Source organism: Leptodactylus fuscus, chromosome 3 (genome assembly GCF_031893055.1).
Source record: "Leptodactylus fuscus isolate aLepFus1 chromosome 3, aLepFus1.hap2, whole genome shotgun sequence".
NCBI lineage: Eukaryota > Metazoa > Chordata > Amphibia > Anura > Leptodactylidae > Leptodactylus > Leptodactylus fuscus.
In genome coordinates this window covers 16646709-16666249 of record NC_134267.1, presented here as the reverse complement: position 1 = coordinate 16666249, position 19541 = coordinate 16646709, and the positions used below count along the sequence as shown (strand labels likewise).

Sequence of the window (19541 nt, the reverse complement as noted above, 5' to 3'; positions counted from 1 at the left end):
AATTTGCCAAAAAATTTCCAAACTTGAAACTTTGGGAGTTCATCGCCTGTGAGCCCAGAGTATAATAGCTGGAGACCCAGACAAGGTGTAAAAAAATAGCAGACAGATATATTCACCTTCTCACCTCTCCTGGGTCTCCTTGGAGCATCCAGTGTTCTCGTTGGGTCTCTTCTGGCCTTTTCCAGCTTCCTTGGTATGTCATGTGACCTCTAGTTCTATGTAGGGGCCTTTAGTTGAGCAGAAACACCACAAACCGATGCAATGCAGAGAGAGTCCTCTTTTTCTAGATATGCAAATCACCCTGCAAGTGCATCAGGGGCGGGGCCAGATTTGCCATTTTTCCCTACAGCCAGTGGTGATGCCGACAGAGGCTGAAAATGCCAATCACAGCTGGAAGGTCCAGGAATTTCAGAAGAGAGCCGGAGCACTTGCATCTGTCTGCGGGCACATGTGGCCAACCAAGCTCCGCCCCTGGTGCACTTACAGTCTGATTGGTAGTTCCATAAAAGGATGGTCATCTCTGGATTGCGTCATCAGTTTTCAGCCATTGCGACACGTTTCTGCTCCTGTTAAAGGTGCCATTACTGGTTCGGGAGACATTTTGGACTTGACAAGACTCTCTTTTTGGTTTCTAAATGCCCAAGATCAACGCCAGGGAATAGAATGCAATCCATTTACAGGGACAGAGCGGGTCATCGCGGAAAGAGTTAAACTATACCATCTGCTTACCATTCACAATAGGACGGATCTCAGTGCCATAAATCAGCGGCCGACGCACTTCTATTATTCTCTCAGGTCAGCCAGTCCAATTAAAATCAATACAAGTGCAAGTGACACAATCAATCTAGATATTTGATTATGGATTTCCGCCTTTAAGTCCGCTTTGGCTACCTTTCTGAGAACTTCCCCAGAGAGCCCAAAATCTCTGTTGGCATCCATGAATGATGAACACCAATTGAAAAGTGAGATAATCTTCATTTACATAATGCCTGTGTGCTCAGTAGCGGGGCATTGCAGCAAGACTTTCTAAGATGAAACTGTCTCAAGCGTGTTATATCTTATGCAAAAATAGACGTATTGCTAGAAACGGCATTAGTCTAAAACCCCTGGCACCGACCGTTTCAATTGGATTAGCGCGCCATGCTAGTTTAACCCCTTGGCAGCACAACCAATGAACGCGCAGGACACAATGGCGCTTGCATTGTGGACGGTAAATCCTATGTATTGTGTACCGGTTGTGATAAAAAAGCTGTAGGCGCTGTGATTTATGGAGACAAGAGGGGGGCCCGTGAATAGGCTCCTTAGTTTTGTCAACCAGGAACCTTTCACACCATTTGAAATGTGCAACTTTAAGACCCTGGGGCCCAATGCAAGACTTGTAATGGGGCCCCCACGTACCATGTGCTTTCTTTAATACTGGTATGTTTTTATGTAGACAGGGCTTTCAGCCCCCTCCTGTTTTTGGGCCCGGTAGTAATTGCTACGTCCCTGACCGATCCCCTTCTTTACACCCCTTGCTTGCTATCAGTGTCGTTCCTCTGTAGGGGGGAATCCTGCACAGAATTGCCACCCAATGGAGTTGGGACCAAAAAGAAGTCAACCTCAGATGGCCAAGGGCTTCATAGCAGTCGCATGGTCTGCCCCTATGGGATATAATCCCATATAGGTAGTACACTTACATACCATAGGCACATACAGTGGGGCAAAAAAGTATTTAGTCAGTCACCAATAGTTCAAGTTCCACCACTTAAAAAGATGAGAGGCGTCTGTAATTTACATCATAGGTAGACCTCAACTATGAGAGACAAAATGAGAAAACAAATCCAGAAAATCACATTGTCTGATTTTGTAAGAATTTATTTGCAAATTATGGTGGAAAATAAGTATTTGGTCAGTAACAAAATTTCATCTCAATACTTTGTTATATATCCTTTGTTGGCAATGATAGAGGTCAAATGTTTTCTGTAAGTCTTCACAAGGTTGGCACACACTGTTGTTGGTATGTTGGCCCCTTCCTCCATGCAGATCTCCTCTAGAGCAGTGATGTTTTGGGGCTGTCGCTTGGCAACACGGACTTTCAACTCCCTCCAAAGGTTTTCTATAGGGTTGAGATCTGGAGACTGGCTCGGCCACTCCAGGACCTTGAAATGCTTCTTACAAAGCCACTCCTTTGTTTCCCTGGCGGTGTGCTTTGGATCATTGTCATGTTGAAAGACCCAGCCACGTTTCATCTTCAATGCCCTTGCTGATGGAAGGAGGTTTGCACTCAAAATCTCACGATACATGGCCCCATTCATTCTTTCATGTACCCGGATCAGTCGTCCTGGCCCCTTTGCAGAGAAACAGCCCCAAAGCATGATGTTTCCACCCCCATGCTTTACAGTAGGTATGGTGTTTGATGGATGCAACTTAGTATTCTTTTTCCTCCAAACACGTAAAGTGGTGTTTCTACCAAACAGTTCCAGTTTGGTTTCATCAGACCATAGGACATTCTCCCAATACTCTTCTGGATCATCCAAATGCTCTCTAGCAAACTTCAGACGGGCCCGGACATGTACTGGCTTAAGCAGTGGGACACGTCTGGCACTGCAGGATCTGAGTCCCTGGCGGCGTAGTGTGTTACTGATGGTAGGCTTTGTTACATTGGTCCCAGCTCTCTGCAGTTCATTCACTAGGTCCCCCCGCGTGGTTCTGGGATTTTTGCTCACCGTTCTTGTGATCATTTTGACCCCACGGGGTGAGATTTTGCGTGGAGCCCCAGAGCGAGGGAGATTATCAGTGGTCTTGTATGTCTTCCATTTTCTAATTATTGCTCCCACAGTTGATTTCTTCAATCCAAGCTGGTTGCCTATTGCAGATTCAGTCTACCCAGCCTGGTGCAGGGCTACAATTTTGTTTCTGGTGTCCTTTGACAGCTTTTTGGTCTTCACCATAGTGGAGTTTGGAGTCTGACTGTTTGAGGGTGTGCACAGGTGTCTTTTTATACTGATAACAAGTTTAAACAGGTGCCATTACTACAGGTAATGAGTGGAGGAAAGAGGAGACTCTTAAAGAAGAAGTTACAGGTCTGTGAGAGCCAGAAATCTTGATTGTTTGTTACTGACCAAATACTTATTTTCCACCATAATTTGCAAATAAATTCTTACAAAATCAGACAATGTGATTTTCTGGATTTGTTTTCTCATTTTGTCTCTCATAGTTGAGGTCTACCTATGATGTAAATTACAGATGCCTCTCATCTTTTTAAGTGGTGGAACTTGCACTATTGGTGACTGACTAAATACTTTTTTGCCCCACTGTATGTACTGTTTATGATAGTCCCTTTGTTACACAAGTGCAGGGCAGATTGTAAGGTCTGTGCAAGGAAAACAAGGCCACAATCACTTCTTTGAGGACGTGGAGGGCAAAAGATCCTAGGGCATTTGGCAGGGGTAAGTGTCTAGGGCTCTGCCTGGGGGCTATTTGGAGTGGGGGTATTACATTGATGTTACAATGTATCATTATTGTGATGTATGGTTGATATTTGACAATACTATAAGAGCACTGGTTAGAGGTCAAGTTGTCATACCTATGGCCAAGACACAAGTATGGTAAATCAGAAATAGTCAAACTCTGGATTTAGGACCACTTTTGGGTAGATCCTGATGATCAGCAGTATGTATGAACCCACAAGTGTCACTGGATTGCTTTGGCTTGCAGTTACTCTTTATGGTCTAAGTGACCACTGGATAGGTCATCAACTGACGATCCATGGGGGGTCTAACACCCAGGATCCCTGACTCATGCAATGCCAAGCTTTGCCACTATACAATGTATGGCACTGTACTTGGCAAGTACTGAAGAGGTTGCAGCACTTGCCCAAATGCTGCGACCTCTTCAAGAAGGTGTCAAATCCCTGTTGATCTTTAATTGATGACCTATCCTTATTCTGAAAAACCCCTTTAACTCATAAGTAATGAATGTACCCAGGGCAGAAAATATATGAAAACCTAGAATAGAGTGTATGGATATAAAAGATATGCTAGGTTATCATCTCATAAGACCACTCTGATGCCCAGTGGTTGTCTCCATAGACTCCTCCAAATAGCTTTGTCTTCTACTGGTGCCCATGACGGTAGCATTATTTAGGTAGATCCTCTGCTCGGCCAATCCAACCCTCCCTGGACATCCTGCTGGAGAGTTCTAACACAATGGATGCCCACCAACATGAATTCCTGGAAAATGTATTTCAATAACCCCAACCTACAATGGTAGCCATGAACGTGGTTGTTTTTCTTAATAACATTGTTACATCTCTTTTGTATTATAACAGGTGATGATATCCATAGTATTACCAACACCAGCCGGATCCTGTATCAAGGGCAAGAGAGCGGTGACTTGGTCTTGGTCGATGGTCTGGTTCCCTTCTCCAGATATATTGTGACAGTAAATGCAACAAATAGCCAGGGTCATGTGACTAGTGCCCCCACCGAAATCGCAATGCCTCCAGGAGGTAGGTACAACAGTGTCAATGTGTTACTTACTGTATGTCATAGAGGTGTGTGCTTTCTTACCTTTCCTCTTGGCTCAACATATCGTGAGATGAGCGGCTTTGAATGATAACATGATACCATACAGAGCCTGTATATACCTCCATGTCCTGCCGTATCTCATCTTGTATCCAGACTACAGCTGTAACATCTGTGGTAAATGTACTGCTATATACCATACAGAGCCTGTATATACCTCCATGTCCTGCCGTATCTCATCTTGTATCCAGACTACAGGTGTAACATCTGTGGTAAATGTACTGCTATATACCATACAGAACCTGTATATACCTCCATGTCCTGCCGTATCTCATCTTGTATCCAGACTACAGGTGTAACATCTGTGGTAAATGTACTGCTATATACCATACAGAGCCTGTATATACCTCCATGTCCTGCCGTATCTCATCTTGTATCCAGACTACAGGTGTAACATCTGTGGTAAATGTACTGCTATATACCATACAGAGCCTGTATATACCTCCATGTCCTGCCGTATCTCATCTTGTATCCAGACTACAGGTGTAACATCTGTGGTAAATGTACTGCTATATACCATACAGAGCCTGTATATACCTCCATGTCCTGCCGTATCTCATCTTGTATCCAGACTACAGCTGTAACATCTGTGGTAAATGTACTGCTATATACCATACAGAGCCTGTATATACCTCCATGTCCTGCCGTATCTCATCTTTTATCCAGACTACAGGTATAACATCTGTGGTAAATGTACTGCTATATACCATACAGAGCCTGTATATACCTCCATGTCCTGCTGTATCTCATCTTGTATCCAGACTACAGGTGTAACATCTGTGGTAAATGTACTGCTATATACCATACACAGCCTGTATATACCTCCATGTCCTGCCGTATCTCATCTTGTATCCAGACTACAGCTGTAACATCTGTGGTAAATGTACTGCTATATACCATACAGAGCCTGTATATACCTCCATGTCCTGCTGTATCTCATCTTGTATCCAGACTACAGGTGTAACATCTGTGGTAAATGTACTGCTATATACCATACAGAGCCTGTATATACCTCCATGTCCTGCCGTATCCCATCTTGTATCCAGACTACAGCTGTAACATCTGTGGTAAATGTACTGCTATATACCATACAGAGCCTGTATATACCTCCATGTCCTGCCGTATCTCATCTTGTATCCAGACTACAGGTGTAACATCTGTGGTAAATGTACTGCTATATACCATACAGAACCTGTATATACCTCCATGTCCTGCCGTATCTCATCTTGTATCCAGACTACAGGTGTAACATCTGTGGTAAATGTACTGCTATATACCATACAGAGCCTGTATATACCTCCATGTCCTGCCGTATCTCATCTTGTATCCAGACTACAGGTGTAACATCTGTGGTAAATGTACTGCTATATACCATACAGAGCCTGTATATACCTCCATGTCCTGCCGTATCTCATCTTGTATCCAGACTACAGGTGTAACATCTGTGGTAAATGTACTGCTATATACCATACAGAGCCTGTATATACCTCCATGTCCTGCCGTATCTCATCTTGTATCCAGACTACAGCTGTAACATCTGTGGTAAATGTACTGCTATATACCATACAGAGCCTGTATATACCTCCATGTCCTGCCGTATCTCATCTTTTATCCAGACTACAGGTATAACATCTGTGGTAAATGTACTGCTATATACCATACAGAGCCTGTATATACCTCCATGTCCTGCTGTATCTCATCTTGTATCCAGACTACAGGTGTAACATCTGTGGTAAATGTACTGCTATATACCATACACAGCCTGTATATACCTCCATGTCCTGCCGTATCTCATCTTGTATCCAGACTACAGCTGTAACATCTGTGGTAAATGTACTGCTATATACCATACAGAGCCTGTATATACCTCCATGTCCTGCTGTATCTCATCTTGTATCCAGACTACAGGTGTAACATCTGTGGTAAATGTACTGCTATATACCATACAGAGCCTGTATATACCTCCATGTCCTGCCGTATCCCATCTTGTATCCAGACTACAGCTGTAACATCTGTGGTAAATGTACTGCTATATACCATACAGAGCCTGTATATACCTCCATGTCCTGCCGTATCTCATCTTTTATCCAGACTACAGGTGTAACATCTGTGGTAAATGTACTGCTATATACCATACAGAGCCTGTATATACCTCCATGTCCTGCTGTATCTCATCTTGTATCCAGACTACAGGTGTAACATCTGTGGTAAATGTACTGCTATATACCATACAGAGCCTGTATATACCTCCATGTCCTGCCGTATCTCATCTTGTATCCAGACTACAGCTGTAACATCTGTGGTAAATGTACTGCTATATACCATACAGATCCTGTATATACCTCCATGTCCTGCCGTATCCCATCTTGTATCCAGACTACTGGTGTAACATCTGTGGTAAATGTACTGCTATATACCATACACAGCCTGTATATACCTCCATGTCCTGCCGTATCCCATCTTGTATCCAGACTACAGGTGTAACATCTGTGGTAAATGTACTGCTATTTACCATACAGAGCCTGTATATACCTCCATGTCCTGCCGTATCTCATCTTTTATCCAGACTACAGGTATAACATCTGTGGTAAATGTACTGCTATATACCATACAGAGCCTGTATATACCTCCATGTCCTGCTGTATCTCATCTTGTATCCAGACTACAGGTGTAACATCTGTGGTAAATGTACTGCTATATACCATACACAGCCTGTATATACCTCCATGTCCTGCCGTATCTCATCTTGTATCCAGACTACAGCTGTAACATCTGTGGTAAATGTACTGCTATATACCATACAGAGCCTGTATATACCTCCATGTCCTGCTGTATCTCATCTTGTATCCAGACTACAGGTGTAACATCTGTGGTAAATGTACTGCTATATACCATACAGAGCCTGTATATACCTCCATGTCCTGCCGTATCCCATCTTGTATCCAGACTACAGCTGTAACATCTGTGGTAAATGTACTGCTATATACCATACAGAGCTTGTATATACCTCCATGTCCTGCCGTATCTCATCTTTTATCCAGACTACAGGTGTAACATCTGTGGTAAATGTACTGCTATATACCATACAGAGCCTGTATATACCTCCATGTCCTGCTGTATCTCATCTTGTATCCAGACTACAGGTGTAACATCTGTGGTAAATGTACTGCTATATACCATACAGAGCCTGTATATACCTCCATGTCCTGCCGTATCTCATCTTGTATCCAGACTACAGCTGTAACATCTGTGGTAAATGTACTGCTATATACCATACAGATCCTGTATATACCTCCATGTCCTGCCGTATCCCATCTTGTATCCAGACTACTGGTGTAACATCTGTGGTAAATGTACTGCTATATACCATACACAGCCTGTATATACCTCCATGTCCTGCCGTATCCCATCTTGTATCCAGACTACAGGTGTAACATCTGTGGTAAATGTACTGCTATTTACCATACAGATTCTGTATATACCTCCATGTCCTGCCGTATCTCATCTTTCAGGCTAGAGGCGACAACAAGGTTGTACACCCCCATTTCTGACTGGAGCATCCATGTTTGGATGGTGGACTAAGAAACTGTTTGATCCACTGAAAAGCATGAGCATCTCCCACAATCCTCTCCATGGGCGGTCTGTCTGGGCCAGCCGGAGCCTTTTTGCTGTATGTGTGTATCCTTATGTAACCAGTTTTCCCAATACCTCCTAACAGCTAGGACACAATGGCCTAAATGGGGCATCTCACGGTCCAAATATAACTCTCCTCTTACAATCCATCAACTGTGCCATTTGTCTTTGAGTGCGTCTTAGATCTCTAACCAAGATGTACACTACCCAAAAGTAGTCTTTTTTATAGAACATCGAGAAAAACAATTTTACGCCCCCTTGTGACAATATGAAGTGGGGCCTATTTACCGATACTGTTGAACTTTCGTAGTTTCAGACATATCTATCAATCTATCTATTGTGCGGACCTTGGTCAGTGAGTGTATTACCTGGGTCTGTCTCTGCAACTACTGCGTTACGCTAGCTGACAATGCAACTCCGGATTAGCTCTGCTACATCCAAACCTTCTACGATGATCTGTAGTAGTATTGTTCTTTCAAGAACATCTCGGCACAGGGTAGACGTAGAAGTAAGATGTTATTTATTCACTCCATAGACTATTATGACTATGATTAAGCTGAACGTGTAGACGTTGCACTTGTGCCAACCTTGGTTGTAGACAATTATGAACTTCCGCTGATGAGATCGACTCACCTTACAAAGTGCGTTAATAGAATTTGCAGCCATCAGCATCCTCTAGTAATTAGCTCTATAATTTGAGGGAAATATCACTTTACTGTGTTATTTAACATGGCCGAGTAAAAAAATCCTTATGCAAAGTCTGCGTCATCCAGATATAGCATTCGACTTGTACATAGTATACAATAACCAGTGTGACTCCATCCGCTTCTGGTTAGAGGGATAGTTATGTACATCGTACATATAGGGCACGGCCATCTATGTCAGGGACTGGGTTGCCAATTCCAGTTGGACGTTCCACCCAATGTTGATTTCTCGCCATTAAAGTTCATGGCTCTTTCAATAACTCCCATTGACTAAAATGGAAAGAACGATTAGCCAAAATCGGTGAATCTGATACAAGACCCCTGTACTGATAGAGGAAGGTTATATCCCGGAGGCATCTTCTATGGGTGTGCTGTATATAGTGATCTGCTGTAAACTTCAGGTCTAACCTAAATGTCTGCAATTGATTATTTCTACTGCAGCGCCACCACAGGAGACTTAAAGCATAACAATGTCCTTTCACTCTAATAGGCTGAAAAACTCCATAGTAGTCACTAACCAGCACAGGGCAATTCTACCGAGACGTAAAATGTAGTTAGCAATGAAAATAGACTATGAAAGGTGAAAATAGAATATAGTTCCAGTCTAAGTTTCATTGTAGAGTCCAATGTTTACCTCGACTATGCGCGACATCTCTTCTCTTTGGCATTACTTTTTGCATTATCCCTGTACTGTGACATCACTGTGTGTATTATCCCTGTACTGTGACATCACTGTGTGTATTATCTCTGTACTGTGACATCACTGTGTGTATTATCCCTGTACTGTGACATCACTGTGTGAATTATCCCTGTACTGTGACATCACTGTGTGTATTATCCCTGTACTGTGACATCACTGTGTGTATTATCCCTGTACTGTGACATCACTGTGTGTATTATCCCTGTACTATGACATCACTGTGTGTATTATCCTGTACTGTGACATCCTGTGTGTATTATCCCTGTACTGTGACATCACTGTGTGTATTATCTCTGTACTGTGACATCACTGTGTGTATTATCCCTGTACTGTGACATCCTGTGTGTATTATCCCTGTACTGTGACATCACTGTGTGTATTATCCTGTACTGTGACATCACTGTGTGTATTATCTCTGTACTGTGACATCACTATGCGTATTATCCCTGTACTGTGACATCACTGTGTGTATTATCTCTGTACTGTGACATCACTGTCTGTATTATCCCTGTACTGTGACATCACTGTGTATTATCTCTGTACTGTGACATCACTGTGTGTATTATCCCTGTACTGTGACATCACTGTGTGTATTATCCCTGTACTATGACATCACTGTGTGTATTACCCTGTACTGTGACATCCTGTGTGTATTATCCCTGTACTGTGACATCACTGTGTGTATTATCTCTGTACTGTGACATCACTGTGTGTATTATCCCTGTACTGTGACATCCTGTGTGTATTATCCCTGTACTGTGACATCACTGTGTGTATTATCTCTGTACTGTGACATCACTATGCGTATTATCCCTGTACTGTGACATCACTGTGTGTATTATCTCTGTACTGTGACATCACTGTCTGTATTATCCCTGTACTGTGACATCACTGTGTGTATTATCTCTGTACTGTGACATCACTGTGTGTATTATCTCTGTACTGTGACATCACTGTGTGTATTATCTCTGTACTGTGACATCACTGTGTGTATTATCTCTGTACTGTGACATCACTGTGTGTATTATCCCTGTACTATGACATCACTGTGTGTATTACCCTGTACTGTGACATCCTGTGTGTATTATCCCTGTACTGTGACATCACTGTGTGTATTATCTCTGTACTGTGACATCACTGTGTGTATTATCCCTGTACTGTGACATCCTGTGTGTATTATCCCTGTACTGTGACATCACTGTGTGTATTATCTCTGTACTGTGACATCACTATGCGTATTATCCCTGTACTGTGACATCACTGTGTGTATTATCTCTGTACTGTGACATCACTGTCTGTATTATCCCTGTACTGTGACATCACTGTGTGTATTATCTCTGTACTGTGACATCACTGTGTGTATTATCTCTGTACTGTGACATCACTGTGTGTATTATCTCTGTACTGTGACATCACTGTGTGTATTATCTCTGTACTGTGACATCACTGTGTGTATTATCTCTGTACTGTGACATCACTGTATGTATTATCTCTGTACTGTGACATCACTGTGTGTATTATCCCTGTACTGTGACATCACTGTGTGTATTATCCTGTACTGTGACATCACTGTGTGTATTATCTCTGTACTGTGACATCACTGTGTGTATTATCCTATACTGTGACATCACTGTGTGTATTATCCCTGTACTGTGACATCACTGTGTGTATTATCTCTGTACTGTGACATCACTGTGTGTATTATCTCTGTACTGTGACATCACTGTGTGTATTATCCCTGTACTGTGACATCACTGTGTGTATTATCTCTGTACTGTGACATCACTGTGTGTATTATCCCTGTACTGTGACATCACTGTGTGTATTATCCCTGTACTGTGACATCACTGTGTGTATTATCCCTGTACTGTGACATCACTGTGTGTATTATCCCTGTACTGTGACATCACTGTGTGTATTATCCCTGTACTGTGACATCACTGTGTGTATTATCCCTGTACTATGACATCACTGTGTGTATTATCCTGTACTGTGACATCACTGTGTGTATTATCCTGTACTGTGATATCACTGTGTGTATTATCCCTGTACTGTGACATCACTGTGTGTATTATCCTGTACTGTGACATCACTGTGTGTATTATCCTGTACTGTGACATCACTGTGTGTATTATCCTGTACTGTGACATCACTGTGTGTATTATCTCTGTACTGTGACATCACTGTGTGTATTATCTCTGTAGTGTGACATCACTGTGTGTATTATCCTGTACTGTGACATCACTGTGTGTATTATCCTGTACTGTGACATCACTGTGTGTATTATCTCTGTACTGTGACATCACTGTGTGTATTATCCCTGTACTGTGACATCACTGTGTGTATTATCCTGTACTGTGACATCCTGTGTGTATTATCCCTGTACTGTGACATCACTGTGTGTATTATCTCTGTACTGTGACATCACTGTGTGTATTATCCCTGTACTGTGACATCCTGTGTGTATTATCCCTGTACTGTGACATCACTGTGTGTATTATCCTGTACTGTGACATCACTGTGTGTATTATCTCTGTACTGTGACATCACTGTGTGTATTATCCCTGTACTGTGACATCACTGTGTGTATTATCCCTGTACTGTGACATCACTGTGTGTATTATCTCTGTACTGTGACATCACTGTGTGTATTATCCCTGTACTGTGACATCACTGTGTATTATCTCTGTACTGTGACATCACTGTGTGTATTATCTCTGTACTGTGACATCACTGTGTGTATTATCTCTGTACTGTGACATCACTGTGTGTATTATCTCTGTACTGTGACATCACTGTGTGTATTATCTCTGTACTGTGACATCACTGTGTGTATTATCCCTGTACTGTGACATCACTGTGTGTATTATCCTGTACTGTGACATCACTGTGTGTATTATCCTGTACTGTGACATCACTGTGTGTATTATCTCTGTACTGTGACATCACTGTGTGTATTATCCTATACTGTGACATCACTGTGTGTATTATCCCTGTACTGTGACATCACTGTGTGTATTATCTCTGTACTGTGACATCACTGTGTGTATTATCTCTGTACTGTGACATCACTGTGTGTATTATCCCTGTACTGTGACATCACTGTGTGTATTATCTCTGTACTGTGACATCACTGTGTGTATTATCCCTGTACTGTGACATCACTGTGTGTATTATCCCTGTACTGTGACATCACTGTGTGTATTATCCCTGTACTGTGACATCACTGTGTGTATTATCCCTGTACTGTGACATCACTGTGTGTATTATCCTGTACTGTGACATCACTGTGTGTATTATCCTGTACTGTGACATCACTGTGTGTATTATCTCTGTACTGTGATATCACTGTGTGTATTATCTCTGTAGTGTGACATCACTGTGTGTATTATCCTGTACTGTGACATCACTGTGTGTATTATCCTGTACTGTGACATCACTGTGTGTATTATCTCTGTACTGTGACATCACTGTGTGTATTATCCCTGTACTGTGACATCACTGTGTGTATTATCCCTGTACTGTGACATCACTGTGTGTATTATCCCTGTACTGTGACATCACTGTGTGTATTACCCTGTACTGTGACATCCTGTGTGTATTATCCCTGTACTGTGACATCACTGTGTGTATTATCTCTGTACTGTGACATCACTGTGTGTATTATCCCTGTACTGTGACATCCTGTGTGTATTATCCCTGTACTGTGACATCACTGTGTGTATTATCCTGTACTGTGACATCACTGTGTGTATTATCTCTGTACTGTGACATCACTGTGTGTATTATCTCTGTACTGTGACATCACTGTGTGTATTATCCCTGTACTGTGACATCACTGTGTGTATTATCTCTGTACTGTGACATCACTGTGTGTATTATCTCTGTACTGTGACATCACTGTGTGTATTATCCCTGTACTGTGACATCACTGTGTGTATTATCCTGTACTGTGACATCACTGTGTGTATTATCTCTGTACTGTGACATCACTGTGTGTATTATCCTATACTGTGACATCACTGTGTGTATTATCCCTGTACTGTGACATCACTGTGTGTATTATCTCTGTACTGTGACATCACTGTGTGTATTATCCCTGTACTGTGACATCACTGTGTGTATTATCCTGTACTGTGACATCACTGTGTGTATTATCTCTGTACTGTGACATCACTGTGTGTATTATCCTGTACTGTGACATCACTGTGTGTATTATCCTGTACTGTGGCATCACTGTGTGTATTATCCCTGTACTGTGACATCACTGTGTGTATTATCCTGTACTGTGACATCACTGTGTGTATTATCTCTGTACTGTGACATCACTGTGTGTATTATCTCTGTACTGTGACATCACTGTGTGTATTATCCCTGTACTGTGACATCACTGTGTGTATTATCCCTGTACTGTGACATCACTGTGTGTATTATCCCTGTACTGTGACATCACTGTGTGTATTATCCCTGTACTGTGACATCACTGTGTGTATTATCTCTGTACTGTGACATCACTGTGTGTATTATCTCTGTACTGTGACATCACTGTGTGTATTATCCTGTACTGTGACATCACTGTGTGTATTATCCCTGTACTGTGACATCACTGTGTGTATTATCTCTGTACTGTGACATCACTGTGTGTATTATCTCTGTACTGTGACATCACTGTGTGTATTATCTCTGTACTGTGACATCACTGTGTGTATTATCCTGTACTGTGACATCACTGTGTGTATTATCCTGTACTGTGACATCACTGTGTGTATTATCTCTGTACTGTGACATCACTGTGTGTATTATCTCTGTACTGTGACATCACTGTGTGTATTATCCTGTACTGTGACATCACTGTGTGTATTATCTCTGTACTGTGACATCACTGTGTGTATTATCTCTGTACTGTGACATCACTGTGTGTATTATCCTGTACTGTGACATCACTGTGTGTATTATCTCTGTACTGTGACATCACTGTGTGTATTATCCTGTACTGTGACATCACTGTGTGTATTAACTCTGTACTGTGACATCACTGTGTATATTATCTCTGTACTGTGACATCACTGTGTGTATTATCCCTGTACTGTGACATCACTGTGTGTATTATCCTGTACTGTGACATCACTGTGTGTATTATCCCTGTACTGTGACATCACTGTGTGTATTATCTCTGTACTTTGACATCACTGTGTATTATCCCTGTACTGTGACATCACTGTGTGTATTATCCTGTACTGTGACATCACTGTGTGTATTATCTCTGTACTGTGACATCACTGTGTGTATTATCCCTGTACTGTGACATCACTGTGTGTATTATCCCTGTACTGTGACATCACTGTGTGTATTATCTCTGTACTGTGACATCACTGTGTGTATTATCTCTGTACTGTGACATCACTGTGTGTATTATCTCTGTACTGTGACATCACTGTGTGTATTATCAATGTACTGTGACATCACTGTGTGTATTATCCTGTACTGTGACATCACTGTGTGTATTATCTCTGTACTGTGACATCACTGTGTGTATTATCCTGTACTGTGACATCACTGTGTGTATTATCCTGTACTGTGGCATCACTGTGTCTATTATCCCTGTACTGTGACATCACTGTGTGTATTATCCCTGTACTGTGACATCACTGTGTGTATTATCTCTGTACTGTGACATCACTGTGTGTATTATCCCTGTACTGTGACATCACTGTGTGTATTATCTCTGTACTGTGACATCACTGTGTGTATTATCTCTGTACTGTGACATCACTGTGTGTATTATCCTATACTGTGACATCACTGTGTGTATTATCCTGTACTGTGACATCACTGTGTGTATTATCTCTGTAGTGTGACATCACTGTGTGTATTATCCTGTACTGTGACATCACTGTGTGTATTATCCTGTACTGTGGCATCACTGTGTGTATTATCCCTGTACTGTGACATCACTGTGTGTATTATCCCTGTACTGTGACATCACTGTGTGTATTATCTCTGTACTGTGACATCACTGTGTGTATTATCCCTGTACTGTGACATCACTGTGTGTATTATCCTGTACTGTGACATCACTGTGTGTATTATCTCTGTACTGTGACATCACTGTGTGTATTATCCTGTACTGTGACATCACTGTGTGTATTATCCTGTACTGTGGCATCACTGTGTGTATTATCCCTGTACTGTGACATCACTGTGTGTATTATCCTGTACTGTGACATCACTGTGTGTATTATCTCTGTACTGTGACATCACTGTGTGTATTATCTCTGTACTGTGACATCACTGTGTGTATTATCCCTGTACTGTGACATCACTGTGTGTATTATCCCTGTACTGTGACATCACTGTGTGTATTATCCCTGTACTGTGACATCACTGTGTGTATTATCCCTGTACTGTGACATCACTGTGTGTATTATCTCTGTACTGTGACATCACTGTGTGTATTATCTCTGTACTGTGACATCACTGTGTGTATTATCCTGTACTGTGACATCACTGTGTGTATTATCCCTGTACTGTGACATCACTGTGTGTATTATCTCTGTACTGTGACATCACTGTGTGTATTATCTCTGTACTGTGACATCACTGTGTGTATTATCTCTGTACTGTGACATCACTGTGTGTATTATCCTGTACTGTGACATCACTGTGTGTATTATCCTGTACTGTGACATCACTGTGTGTATTATCTCTGTACTGTGACATCACTGTGTGTATTATCTCTGTACTGTGACATCACTGTGTGTATTATCCTGTACTGTGACATCACTGTGTGTATTATCTCTGTACTGTGACATCACTGTGTGTATTATCTCTGTACTGTGACATCACTGTGTGTATTATCCTGTACTGTGACATCACTGTGTGTATTATCTCTGTACTGTGACATCACTGTGTGTATTATCCTGTACTGTGACATCACTGTGTGTATTAACTCTGTACTGTGACATCACTGTGTATATTATCTCTGTACTGTGACATCACTGTGTGTATTATCCCTGTACTGTGACATCACTGTGTGTATTATCCTGTACTGTGACATCACTGTGTGTATTATCCCTGTACTGTGACATCACTGTGTGTATTATCTCTGTACTGTGACATCACTGTGTGTATTAACCCTGAGCATATGGAAGGCAGATATAAGGACTGGTTCTGGTTACTTGTTGAGCTTCTGTTTTTTGCCACTTCTGTAATTGCTAGTTAATACATTCTCCATATAAGAGCCTCCCTGGATCGGCTCCGCCACTAATAGGGTTTCTGCGAGTGGATTTTCTATACCAGGCAATCCCTTTAATCAAACAGGATATAATTGGTGGCAGCGCACACATTGTAGGGACGGCCGACATGTTTGCATTGCTGTTTATTGCTGATAATAAAGTGAAATAACTTCTGAATGACATTTTTTATTTGATGACCTTGCGATAAGTTAATCGTATAGATCATTAGGTAAATTGGCTCCTGCTCAGGCTTTCTTTTATTTAATGACCTGGATGTATATTATCATCATTTAGGGGAATCATGCAGAAACCATGTGGCATTAATGTGAATAGGTGTTCATAACTAGATTTACATTATGGCTGAGTGTTATTAATACAAGTGCTCAATGATGTCTTCAATTCCAGCGCGATCATATCAAAATGAATAATAAATGAATCTGTAACCAGTGACGAATCCTTCTAATAAACCTACAGCGTTCGCGCTCATGCTCCCAGCTTTCCCTGTATTATCAGTCAGATGGAAATTCGTAATTTTTTTTTTTTTCGCGCTCTATTGTCATAGATTCATGTCGAGCAAATGGAAATTAAATGATGAACATAAAACTAGGAGAGAAAATAATCTGCCGGCATCCACATTCGGCAAAAAAAAAAAAAAAATTCCCTCCCCCACAAACCTAAAATGATACAGTATTTTGATTTATTTTTACCACCACGGTGAGATTTGTGATAAATATTGTTATATTTTTTCTAGCCTATAAAATTTTATAATAATTTTTTTTTATTTTTATTTATTTTTATATTTCTAGAGTAGGGGAGAAGGGGGGTGAATTTTAAAATTTTAAAAAGATATTCTATATTTTTAAACATTTTTTTTTAACTTTTAGCTTCTCAGGGTTATCATTACATTGCAGTCTATGGTAAAATCCAGGGATAACTATTTAAGCCTTCCACATACAGGCCTCAATAGTTATATTGTTATGGCAGGTCTGGGAGTATTCTGAAGGCCCTCATGGTAGCTAGATGTCTCTCACAATCTCACCAGAAGGTAAGAAGTGTAGTTGGGGAACGGCGTTGCGTGGATGAAAGGAAGACTACTAGAGATGAGCGAACAGTAAAATGTTCGAGGTTCGATATTCGTTTCGAGTAGCCCCTCAATATTCGACTACTCGAATCGAATATCGAACCCTATTATAGTCTATGGGGGGGAAAATGCTCGTTTCGGGGGTATGCAACATTCGATCAAATTATACTTACCAAGTCCACGAGTGAGGGTCGGGCTGGATCCTCCAAGAAGTCTTCTCCATGCAGCGTCCCCGCGGCGTCTTCCGGCTCTGAATTCTCTCTGCCAGGCATCGGGCCTGGGCAGAGCCGACTGCGCATGCCCACACTACAAGCGGACATGCGCAGTCGGCTCAGCCCAGGCCCGATACCTGGCAGAGTGAATTCAGAGCCGGAAGACGCCGCGGGGAAGCTGCACGGAGAAGACTTCTAAAGGTAGGAGAAGAACCAGCGTTGATTGTCCGTCTGTATAGGACTATGTGGGAGCTATATACTGTATACCATAGCAGGGAAAAAAAAAAACAAAATGGCTTAACCGCCATTTTTTCACCATTTTTCCAACCATTCAAAATGAAATAAAATGTATTCAGAATGTTAGACAATCCCCAAAATGGTGTAAATAAAAAGTACAACTTGTCCCACAAAAAAAAAAGTCGCCTTACGCAGCTCCATACACAGATATAAAAAAAAAGTTTTAGATTCTTGTATAAATTTGGTGTTGCTGTGATCAGACCTACACGCCAAACTAATATGTCATTGTGGCTGCACAGTGAAAGCTGGAAAAACGAAACCTATTAAAAACAATTGTGCAAATGCAGTTTTTTTTTCTAATTCCACCCCGTTCTGAATTTTCTCCAATTTCTCAGTACATCCTAGGACTACAGTTTGTCCTGGAAAAAATATTCCCTTATACAGCTTTTACAATTTGTCCCACAAAAAATAATACGCCTACAGCTTGGTTCAAGTGCTTTTTTTTTTCTAATTCCACCCCGTTCTGATTTTTTTTTTTTTTCCAGCTTGTTAGTGCATTGTATAGAATAGGGGTCAGCAATCCTGGAACTGGTGCTAGACTCGGCACCTAAAGCATATCTACCTAGCACAGGGCTCTCTCTGCAGGTGGTACTCTCTCGCTAATCGACCATGTAAATGCATTTGGATGGGAGGGAATGTAAGGCACAGCGTCTTATGCCTGGTTCACATCTGCGTTTGGCAATCCGCATGGGGCCCCCAAACAGAATACCGAATGCACTGATAAGCGGAGAGCTTATGAGAGCACACAGACCTCATAGACCATCATGGGGTCCGTGTGCTTTCTGCGCGGTGTCCGCATGGAACATGCAGACAAAAAAGTAATTTGTACTTTCATGTCCGTATGACTCGTGCGGGCAGTGCATGGAAAGTACACGGACCCCATGATAGTCTATGTGCTTTCACTGCACACCACTTGCCAATACGTTCGGTATTTCATTTCCCCATGTGGACTCCCCGAATGGATTACCAAACACAGATGTGGAAAAGGCATAAGTGTCCAGGCCAGTAGCTTAGTCAGCCTAGTAGCCTTGACGCCCCCTGTTGTTAATAATCGATATAGGTGGGCAACACCCTTACAATTAATAGGACCCATGCACACGATGTAACGCGG

At 41.7% G+C, this 19541-nt stretch overlaps 1 protein-coding gene across 1 annotated transcript in view; it reads left to right on the top strand.

Moving 5' to 3' along the window:
* USH2A (usherin) overlaps positions 1-19541 on the top strand; it is a 514207-nt gene that overhangs the window by 306810 nt on the left and 187856 nt on the right. The window contains exon 38 of the mRNA XM_075267084.1: positions 4313-4492. Within this exon, the coding sequence (XP_075123185.1) occupies positions 4313-4492 (180 nt within the window). The remainder of the gene's footprint in view (positions 1-4312; positions 4493-19541) is intronic.